We start from the raw sequence: 12,367 nt of genomic DNA on the forward strand, positions 1-12,367 counted from the left end.
GGATCGTCAAAGTGAAAGGCATTCCTCATAACAAAGCCGAGCATCTTGGAAGATTTATCACAGACGTCGTGTATGTGTAGAGAGAACCTCCATTTGCTCTCGAAAGTGATTCCGAGATCTTTAATGGAAGTTTATCTAGTCAAAATGTTACCACCGAGATGGTAGAAATAAGCTGATGGCGAACGGGATCGAGAAAATGACACAGTATGGCACTTTCCGACACTAAAGGGCAGACGGTTAACGGAAGCCCATCTCCACAGAGAGTCTAAATCACTTTGTAGAGAGAAGGAGTCCGCAACAGATCGAATGCATTTATATAATTTTAAATCATCTGCGTACAGAAGAAAACTTGAATTTTTAATTGCTGTATTTATGTCATTAATAAATAACACAAAAAGCAGAGGTCCCAGATTGGATCCTTGAGGAACCCCCGAAGGGGTAAAATATTCCTTTGACAATCGGCCACCATAGGTTACAAACTGTCTACGATTGCTTAAATAACTCGAAAATAACCGAGTTAAATTATCTGAGCAACCGAGGTTCGACAATTTTTTTAATAATAACGTATGACAAACTTTGTCAAAGGCTTTCTCAAAATCTGTATACACGACGTCTACTTGAATTCCGGCATCGAGAGAAGTTGTCACCGTTTTGGTGAACAACAGAAGATTAGTAACAGTGGAACGGGCAGGACGAAACCCGTGCTGTTGGTCTAATAAAACTTGCTGAAAGTGATTGTAAAGATATTTATGAATAATTATTTCAAATAATTAAGCAGGAGCTGACAACACTGCTACTGGTCTATAATTCTTTATATATAATTTATATGCCTGATTGCTGTGATAACTCAGCTATAATAGAAATGTTTCAAGTTGGTCTGGTTGGGTAAGTAATATGTTTTTTACATCAGTCATACTTCTAAGCGTTATTTTTTATTTAAACAATAAGAAATTTTTTTAGGTAGCGCCTTATTTTGACCAAAACAAACTTTACGATCTGTTTCCACAAAATTTTCACTATTTTTGTATAGAGATTTTATGCTGTAAAAACGTTTTTAAATAATACATCGACTTATTTTTATGTTTTTTATTTGAGAGATCTTACCATAAAAGATAATAAAATAAAAGTATATTTAAAATAACGGTAGGGTCTTTTTATATAGCAACGGTAGAATAAAAATAATGTTGAAAAAAATTGAAATTCTACATTATGATTATCTATTAAAAATATTTTTTATTTTAGTTTTTAATTGATTTTAATAGCACATTAAAAAAAATATATCAAATGAAGAATGTATAGCATATTTTAGGAAAGAATGTTACATAATATAATTCTTAATTAGTTATTAGTATATAAGCTGAGAAAAAGTATCGCAGCTGTTAAATATATACTTTAAATAAATAAGTAAAAATCTTTATCCTATTTTTATTTAAATTTAATTACAGTATTAAGATTAAATATATCTATATAGATTCCTAAACTATTTATATATAAAATAAGATGACCATTAATCAGCGATAAAATTAAAGTATTACTTTTTTAAGATAAAATACTCGAACTAAATTATTAAAAAAATTATTTAAATAGCCATAATTGTTTATTTATAAAAAAATGAAATATTCTTCTTCTTGCTAATTTTGTATCTTATCGATATATGCTATTTTTATTCAATAGAACAAACTGTCTTATTTGTAACCGCTCTGTATACATACACTTTTGTATGATCAATAAAAAGAAAAGCGAATTGGTATTTCTAAAGACGGCCGGCATTGTTTTTCTTCCTTAATTCATGTTTATGTTGGAAATAAATTGGTTTTTCCTTTTACACATCAAATAGAACACATTGTGCCGTAGCAAAAGAACGTTGTATAATTATTGTATCTTTCCCTAATTAATTTTTGCCGAGGTACCAATATCAAAAAAATATCATCGCACAACAACGAAAATATACAGAGACCGCCTTTGATATTTAATTAATTAAAAAAATGTACGTCAGCTTTCAGCACCATAATAAAGTAAGGGAGCGAGCTAATGAATCCCAATTCTGATGGTTGAAATATGAAAGTTGTTATTTTTAGCGAAGATTTTTACTTAATCAATGTCGACCAACACTTTTTCACAATTAATTATGCTCGACGCGTCAAATGCGGGCACGCTTAAGAAACGAGTGCTATATAAATTGCTCATCTACTTGCAATCTATATCATATTATAAATATATACTATACGAGAAAAATATTATTACGTGAAATAGCACGACTCAAGTCGCTTTATTATTTATTCAAAGGATATGCTTGAATGAAAGTGATACTCGAAATATGGCAATATTTTCTTAATATGTAATATTTGATTTGTCTTTATTGATTACGTTTGTGGAAAAGTATATATTAAGAAGCAATATTGTATAAATATGTATATACATCAAAGGACTTTTTCTTCAAAAGGTAATTGGAAAAATATCTAAGAATAATTTATCAAAAATAATAGGATTATATTTTTTATCAGCTAGATTTAAGTTAATTGAATTGAAGTATTTAAAATTTGAAAATATGTACAAACTATATCAATCCTTAAAATAGATAAGCTCTTATATAATCACAAAAAATATATAAAATATATACAACACGTAGTTATAAAAATAAAAAAGGAATACAAATTTGATCTTGACGTAATGCATGCGTATGTGTCCAATGACATTATTCGAGCAATAAAATGCCACATCAAAAGTTAGAAAGCCTTTCTCGAATATTTCAAGATAAATCTTTCAAATATTCATTCAAGCAACATATGCCTGCGCTTTATTTTGTTGACAAAGGGAAATATCGGAGCATAAATAATGCCACATTTGATGCGGTATGACGAGATCATATTATCGTTTACATTTATATTGTCACGAACCCTTAATATATAAAGGTATAATATACATATATATATAAATATTATTATATTACATAATTATATTAGCATAAAAATATTGCAATAATTAAACTTCTTTCTGTAAAACTATTATATTTATAAAAAAAATATTTTCTATGCAAAAAGTTCAATTTTATTTAATACCAAAAATAATAAATGAAATTTTTCTGGCTTTTGAATTCAGAAAAACGGTGTCAATTTTCAATGCCGAAACTTGATAAAAGTTATGTACACTGTAGTTATTATAAAAAGCATACTTAAGCCTACTTACTCATTAAAGTTAATATTTACATGTACTTAATGACTAAACTCATAGTTTAAATATTTATTTATAGTTTCAATGAAGAGTTTAATTTTTATTTTATATCAAACTGTTATTTACAATATTAATATTATCTTTGTTTGAAAACGCCTATTACAATCTAAGTGTTATAAAAAGATGGAAAAGAAAGCAATTAATCCTCTAAAGGAATATGTTATTTGCCATTTTGTTGATTTTATTGTAATCGCCGATACACAACATAAGTTGATTAGTGTTAATACGCAAAATATTTTGTTGTATGTAAATGAAAGGATTGGTATAAAAATACGTATTAAATTTAAACCTTTATTCTAAATGACTTACAATTTAGAAAAAATAGTATAAGTGGTGTTAATCCACACCGGGTAAGCATATATGTATTAAGGGATCAAAAAAAGTGCATTCTTTCTATTGAACATCGGTCTAAGAGTCGCAATTGCGGCAAGCCCTTTAGAGCGAAATTTCATATTATTTTTATTAAATTTAAGCTTGGAATCCAGGTGTTAGCCCAGGTATGTAACGCTTGTGTTTCAATATACATTACTGCCTTGTTTATTTTGGAGAGGCGGTGGCAGAATTTGCCTTGATTGTAATTTTTACCTCTCGAAATATTTATTTATGATTTCAAAAGTAAATCATGTTAAAAGAGCTATATCGTCAGCATAAATTTTAAACGCGGATTTTTTTAATTTTGGTATTTCATTCGTATACAAGATAAAAAAAAATGGCTCGAACATACTTCAAATGAAATTTTACGAGATATCGAGTGCTTATATAGTAGAACAACAGAACTTATACTTCTTAGTTATTAGCGTATTAAGCGTAACAGATAATCAGGGATTTTGTATTTGTTTAGTTGATGAATCAACCGTCATGCCATATCGGGTTGACAGCTTTTTTTATATCTAACATTAAATATCTTGTATGTTCCATCATACTATTTGTCATAGTTGTTGTGTTTTTAAGTTATTTTTTTATAAACCGACTTGCTTTTTAATATTTTAAATACGATAATAATTTAATGAAATGATAACTAATCGGATATTATAACATGTATTGTTATATTTTCAACGACAATAAAACAAGACATGTTATAATTGTTTTAACATGTGAGAGATATTGTCTTTTTAAATATATGAGATATGATTTATTTAAATATATGGTATTGAGTTATATTAATTAAATACATTTTATAAATATATTATATAATTTATGCGCCTAAAAAAAAAATTTAATACCAAGGTATTCAATGGTGTTATTATTTTTTACCTATTTGACTCTACAAACCTATTTCTATACTGGCAAAAGAAAAATATTTTAACATATTTTTATATATTGAGCTTTATTGCTTAAATTTAGTATGTATCGCTTGACTCAAGCTTTGTAGTGTAAAATTCATAATCTTTCAATTCTACAATAGTTAATAATAATAAAAAATATTTTTATTTTTACAACAAAATAAAAAAAATATAATTATAAACATAATACAACAAAATATAATCATTTTATATTTTTTTATTAATTTTATACTAAAAATTTATGAATAAATGTAACATGTGAACTGATATTTAAAATGAGGCCATACATTTTAAGCTATAAATAAATATAAACAATTGACCTTTAAATTGCTGAAAATTATACCTATAAATTAATAACTAAGCTGGATAACTTTTGTTTCTAAACGACTATTATACATAAAATGTTGCAATTGTAATTATAATTTAATTAAATTTGTTTTGGTAAACTAACCTACGACTTTCAGCTGGACCAATATGGAAGCTGGCGGATGTGTAGATAGTTGGCATTCATAATAACCAGCATCCTGGCGTTGCACACGATGCACGAGCAAAGGCCAAGATGCTGGAACGTGACGCGCGTGCCGAACCAGAAATCGCACATCGTTGGAATAAGTTCCGCCTCCAACAGTCAAGAGATGGTGATCTCGTTTCCTTATCCAGGATACCTGTACAAAATGATAAATAATAAAATACGTGTTGAATAAATTTACAATGCATGTTTATGACACACGTGGAGGGAAAACCGCACGGTTCAATCTAAATTTTAGATTAGTGAGACGTGTAAATTATTACAAAGACTGCGCATAGGTTTTGCCAACCCTTATCTGTGGCTTTGTTATTTTCGTTGATAACACTTAATACCATATGGCACTATTTAAAATTATAGAAATATTCTAACCTAACAAATATACACTAATAAGACTCTTTCCAAATAAAATAATATTTTAAGATACACAATACATTTTAAAATAATAAACTAATTGCTCTGCCCTATCGATTTAAAAAAATATCTTCTTTCAAAAAACTTATATATTTAAATTAAATAAAATAGCATATTACCGAGACATTAAAAATGTAATTTACAACCGTAACAAACTTTACACAACATGTGACAATCTATTTAAATTACACACCCCTCTTTAATGGAAATAAATTATAATACCACCGATGTAAATTCTCTTCAACAGCGCACGTTTATTTTGTGTATATGTATGTATGTATATTTAAACTAGTTGTCGCAGTTGGCGAATTTATTCAAATTGCGAATTACACATTGGGCGACCGCCGCTAACGAACTCAGTCACGTAAATGATACGCTCACGGTTGGAAATAACGTGAAAAGGTGGTTGAAGAATGAGGAAGGATATAAAATAAATCCACAAACTCTAATTAGGGGGATTGGCTGAAAACAGTGCATTTGATATGTCAGGTGGGGAGATTAGGCGAAATTTAACTGCCGGTTAGGCTCAGACGGTTCTCTCGCTGCGTGTTAAATTTATTTATTTTAATTTTGTGAAATATTTTCTCTCGCCCTTTAATATTAATATACGCACACGAGTATAAGGGTTAATTAAGTCGCAGTATTAAAATTAAATTTGTGTAATACTATTAGTTCAAAATGGCGTTGGAAAAGCTTCCACATTTGATTAAAGCTTAAAAAAAATTAAATATTTAAAATGGTTTAAAGTTATCCAAACAAATATAGCTATATGGAATACAAACTATTTCGTAGCATAATTAATTTTTTTTTTAAATATGATTAGAAGCAAATGAAAATTTTTAAGAATTATTAAAAAATAAGCAGGTGAGAAAAACATCTATGCTTTTGCGGATATAAAAAAGATTAATTGAACCAATCACTAGAAACTATAGTTTGATTAAATAGCTAGTGTTTTCGTAGAGGTACCGTTTCAAATTTCATGTTTATATTTCATTCATGGTTTATCTGAGTAGCATACAAAAATAATCTGAGTTGCCAAACAGTCGGTAAATAAGTATACAAATTATATTTGCGCAGAATTTATAAAAAGTTGATTTATTGTTGGAAAGTACGTAAACCAGTTGGCCGGGCTAATACAAAGTATATTTACGAGTTTGTGTTAGTTTTGTGGCAATCGCAACATTGAAAGACAACTAAAGGTCTATGTTAGATATGTTTCCTATTTATAACTTTATTTTAAATATAAATTGTTAGCATCAACGCAAAACCCTTCTTGAATTACGAATTTCAATTTAAAATCAGGATTTGTATTATAGTTATTTCGGGAACCAGAGTTTTATTATTGTATTTATGTGTTTTGATAGTATGTAACGTTTGTGCTTTGCTAGATAAACGATTTAAGTCTCGACTTTTATTTATATATTTAACCTATAAATATGATAAAATTTATTCTCTGTTTAATTGACTTGTTCATCCAGGTTATATGTATTTGACTTGTTTTTCAATATTGTATTATTCTTGTTTTTTTTTTCAATTTTTTCAATTGTACTATTTTTGTAATTTTCCATGCGAAAATTACTAATGAACGATTTAAATGACGTTGTATATGTTTAAACCAAACAAGAGCTTTTACAAGGAAATCAATATAAAACTTATTATAAAGCAGTTTATAAATGAATCGGGGAGCTTATTACAAATATTAGGTTATCCTAAAATTAATTTTGTTTACGTTTTTTTATATCTGTGTTAATGCACATCTAGACTCCGTATTCTGATATTTAAAAATATATTGTACCCCAAAATTTACGATGCAGAATTTTTACCAATTGAACCATTTATACAAAACTGCGTGTTATATGAATATATGTAAAATAATCAGCAACTAAAGCCACTAAAAACATTTGTGAAGTAGTATTCGTAAATGTCATAGATGGTTAAAAAAAAAACAGGAAATTTGTACATGTATATATAAAAATATCCCGGATGTGAAGACCAACAAAAATAGTCGGCGATGTACTAGCTGCAGAAATATAAGCAAATCCTACTTAAAATATTTATTAGCTTACGAATAAACTAAAACAGTCCGATTCAACGGTGCATAGATGCATTAAGAAGATTAGGAAAGCATAGAAACAATATGTATGGGTTCTACACGAATTAAACGAAGAACACAAGTCAGTCGAAAATGAGAAAGTAAAAAAGGGCTTGCACTTGTCAACAGAATTCGAATAGTTTAACAACACTAAATTGATGAAATTGACTCTGGATAAATTCAAGGAACTCGGCTGGAAGCACTTAATTTAATGCAATTTTATTTCAAAAATAGGCATTCAATAAAATTAATTACAATCATAATAAACATATGTTTTGATCAAAAAACATCCAAGCAACTTTACCTAAAATGTATATATAATAACATTAATATCATTATTATTAAATAAATTAAAAAGCTATTTTTGTAAAATATATAAAGCAGTATATTTGTTGACCTCACCCCTGAAAATGTACTTTAAGCGGTAGGAGCAATCTATGAATGCTGGATTACAATTAGCTTGTATAAGATATATTTAAATATTTAAAAGCCATAAATCTAATTGCTTTTTAATATTTTATTTACAAAGAAACATTAAACGCAAAAGAAAATCGTAATTAAATTTTAACAAAAGCAATTAACAAATTAAACGCCAATGAGATTTTGTTTTTTGAGCAGGTAATAAAAATTAAAAATTCCATTGATGCCAGATTCACGCACTTGCGACGAAAGCACGCATGTTAAACAGCTATAAATGATAATATCTGTTAATCGTTAAATAGCAACGAAACAAATAATGAAAGTAATATAATTATATATTTTTTATTTTAAATCAAAAAAAATATAAATTATTATGAATTAATTAAATACAAGGCTATTCTAAAAAAAATACTTTTAATTTGTATTGAATGGTATATTTCTTATTTGTGAAAAGTTGAAATTTAATATTTGTGGAAATGCTATATTTTCAACGTGAAAATCTCGAAATACCTATCCTAAAATAACTTGAATAGAATTCACGCAATGCCATCGCCCTGTCAGAGTCCATTTAATGTTAATATCACTTGAAAAGTTGAATTGGCATGAATTTGTATAATATTACTTTGAATGTAGAATTGGTTAAATTATATTTTGTTTATTTATATACAGAAGTGAACTTGAAAGTGAGTTTCGTGTCCGATGGAACACTTTCAAAATGAATCGTTTAAAAGGCAACCAACCGATCAAAAGTAAACGACTTAATTTATAAATGGGACCGAATTTAAGCTGATTGAACTTGACTCTGATTTGTGTATTATAAATTTCCGATCCACGAAAGTGAGTGATGCGTAATAGCAGGATCTTAAAAACTGGTTAAAAGTATATTTAGTTTGATTACTTTTATTTTAGTTTTTGTGTTATTTTAAGCTTGTCCCAATGTTTTCCGCAAATGGTCTGTTTATTCTCGCTCATTCAATTTTTGTACAAATAAATATGCTTTCAGCGTAAAAATATACGTAGTGAATAATTTTCCAATTTTCCAAACGGGATTTTGATTTAGTATGTGGAGTATTAAAGTTAATCTTCACTGTATGTAAAACTTCTTTGAATAATTAAAAACTGTTTTTGCTGTTGTAATAATGAATTCATATTATTCGTGTTAGGGTACTTGAAAGTAATATTCCTAATTTAGTGATAAATATTTGCATTGGAATTTGTACAATCTTTGTACCGTGTAAAATCTTTGTAAAATCTTTGTACCGTGTTTTGCCTCACTGTATTTTCTAAATTGACATAGTTTTCCCAAACTAGCTTTAACTATTCGGTCACGCTGTTTTATACTATCGTATCAAAACAAAAACAAGATCTTAACAAACTTATGAAAGAAAAACATGCATTTTAAACCAATTTTTTACATTAAAACAAACTATACAAGCTTCTAAAATATTTAATTATTGCATAAATACAATTTAAATTTAACATTTTCACCTGCTCGCCTTGTAATTTTATGCATATAGGCACAATACCTACAATTTTGTTAAAATACATTATTTTTTTAATAGCAATACAATGTATTTAATATAATAATTTAAAAAATGCCATAAAATATTTTCTTTATTTTTTTGTATAAAACTATAAGCCAAAGTTTAAAAATGCAGGAAAAATCCAGTTATTTCTAAACCGCCGGTCTCATTAAGAAAAGTCCTAAACAATAATAAAAACGATGGCAAAAAATATGGAAATATTTTCTGAATCTCTTTTGAAGAAACGATAGAAATGATAAGTATATTTACGATGGCTTAAAGAAAATCTGCAGCCTTTTTATTGAATGTGAAGCTGTATATTGCAAATCGAAAAATAAGTTTTTGAATAATGAAAACAGAATTTTGGATAGGGACGTTATTTTAGATTTTTTCAGACTTTTGCCCACTCCCTCAATTACATAATGAATCAAAAGCTTAATTCGTATAGGTTAGGTTTTGGTTTGAACAGCAAATTTACGTTTCGCAACTAGCAAATTGAATTTAAGAGACATTGAAGAACAGCATATAATTTCACTAGTGCGTATCAGTTATATTTTAGCTAGTATAAATATATATTTGGATTTTAAATACAACGATTTATACATCACATGTAAATAAATAATGATAAGCATGTTAATATATTTACTACATATGAAAAAGTAGAAAACATATAATTTTACTAGCATCTGCCAGATAAATTATATTTTTACTGGAAAAATATATATCTGCTGGTTAAAATGTATTCCGATATAATTTCACTGAAATGACATATTTTTAAAAATATTTTTGGTTTATATTTGAGACTGTTTTTTTTATATTTTATTTGAGGGATAACCTGAGAATTTCTAGTATATTATATTATTATAGAATACCTTTCATATGAAAATAGAATATCTATTAAATAATCAATAATATATCTATCTAAAATAAAATAATTTTTAATTTGTTTTTACTAAATAAATTACGTTTATTGCAAATCGAGTATAGAATTTTCACAACAGCAATAAAAATACATCTGAAAACAATGCATTGATCAGTCAAATGCATTGACTAAATCGTTCAATGAATATGTATCTTTAATAATACACTTTTTAAAACGTTTTATATTATTATCAAAATCTATCGGAGGGTGACAAGAAAGGCAGCTGACCCGGACCTTACAATATATTAATTTAATATGTTAAAAAAAATAGATCTCGTATGAAATTCGAGCAAGATTACTTATACGGTCGCACGAAAATTTTTTTATACATAAAAATAATTAAGTTTTATATATATATAAAATATAAATATTTTTATGTGTCAAAGAATTTTCCTGAGATGGTAAACATTTTTTCTCGAATTTTATATAGGATATTTTATAAATTCACATGAAAAACTTTAGCTGATATAGGAATAGAAAAGTTGTTTTTATTGTAAATAAAATTAATGCCCAAACAAAACATTGGAGCCCTATCTTGATATAATACTTTTTCACCCTGAAAGATATCCATGGTTTTTTTGTATTTTATGCACGCATTGGAACTCCACATAACGGTGATTTTCTTGTATTAGTTAAACTGTTAAGTAAACATGAATTTAATTTCAGCAAAGCATGATTAAAAAGTTCGAGTTTCACATGAAGACACATGAGAATGTAGGCTCATTATCTTTCAACGAGAATACAAAACGAGTTTATTACTATTTGCGGTTTGTTTGTTCAATACATTGAGGACGATAAGAAAGCTAAATATTTTTCAATTATTGCTATTGCGACTTGAGATTTATCTCATAAGAAACAAACGACATTAATTATTCATTAAGTCAAGTTTAGCGAATTGGAATTTTCAATTGAAGAACGTTTTATATGCTTTGATATTTATTTTTCTGATTAAATGGATTGGACAAAATTGAACACTTCTACATTAACAATAAAAACCATTTAACAATTACGTTGCATATTGAAGAAACATATATACAAATGTATGTATATGCAGCATCAAGTATATTATATTTGCTACAGGAATTAAAATTGAATTTTAAACACTTTGTTGGACTTAACTACAATAAAAAAAGTATAATGTAGTACTTGTACTTGAAAATAGCAATTGTACATTTTCTGGTAGTAAAAATCGAACTTGAAAATTGGTCAGAGTGGATTCAGCAGAATCTTGCAAAGAAGCAATAACTCTCTTTGGCTCTGTCCAACAAATTTATTATTTCTTTGGTGGAAGTCCAGAAAAAAATGAAATTTACAAACCTTATTTATCACTATATTTTTCACACAAAAACATTAAGGCCAGCAAGCAGTAACACCAGTGGCTTTTAAGTTGAAGTTTTTTACGACATGGTTTGAATGAAATCGAAGAAAAATTTTTTGTCACAATTTAAAAATGTGCTCACGTATACTGTTTAGTTAAAAATACCTGTTATCAAATAAAACAAATCTCAATAAAAAATCTCGTAAATCAACATTGAGTGTAGAAAAAGACAATATTCATAATATAATTGAAAATTAAATAAACATGATAGTCAGCTCCTTATAGGTGTGAAAAAAAATTAAATCACTTCAAAATTTAAAATAAATAGTCAAGACCAAAAATCTGCGTAAGAATAATTTAATACAATACAATTTCTTTAATTTGCAATTTTTTTTGGGTTTTATGTAAATTTATTGAAATGAGCAAAGAAAATTTAGTTTCTAAGGCGAAATTATTGCCGAAAAAGCATGGAAATAAAACATATAACAAAATTTACAAATTCAATTTTAATGAAAAAATCGACATGAAATTCTTAAATATATTACTGAACACAGTAATTGTGCTTTAAATTTATTAACATTGTGAGTGTAGCGGAAGGTGACAGATCATTTAGTGTTCTGAATATAATTAAAAACTTT

General features: G+C 27.1%; 1 protein-coding gene across 2 annotated transcripts in view; it reads right to left on the reverse strand.

Annotated features, from left to right (window-relative positions):
* Positions 1–12,367, reverse strand: part of LOC148238925 (uncharacterized) — a 122,255-nt gene that overhangs the window by 6,589 nt on the left and 103,299 nt on the right. For both annotated transcript variants that reach the window (XM_088186256.1, XM_088186265.1), the window contains one exon: positions 4,966–5,179. In XM_088186256.1, the coding sequence (XP_088042382.1) occupies positions 4,966–5,179 (214 nt within the window). The remainder of the gene's footprint in view (positions 1–4,965; positions 5,180–12,367) is intronic.

The sequence above is a fragment of the Plectrocnemia conspersa genome, unplaced genomic scaffold (assembly GCF_051122295.1).
Source record: "Plectrocnemia conspersa isolate PC_06_02 unplaced genomic scaffold, ASM5112229v1 ptg000001l, whole genome shotgun sequence".
Taxonomy (NCBI): Eukaryota; Metazoa; Arthropoda; class Insecta; order Trichoptera; family Polycentropodidae; genus Plectrocnemia; species Plectrocnemia conspersa.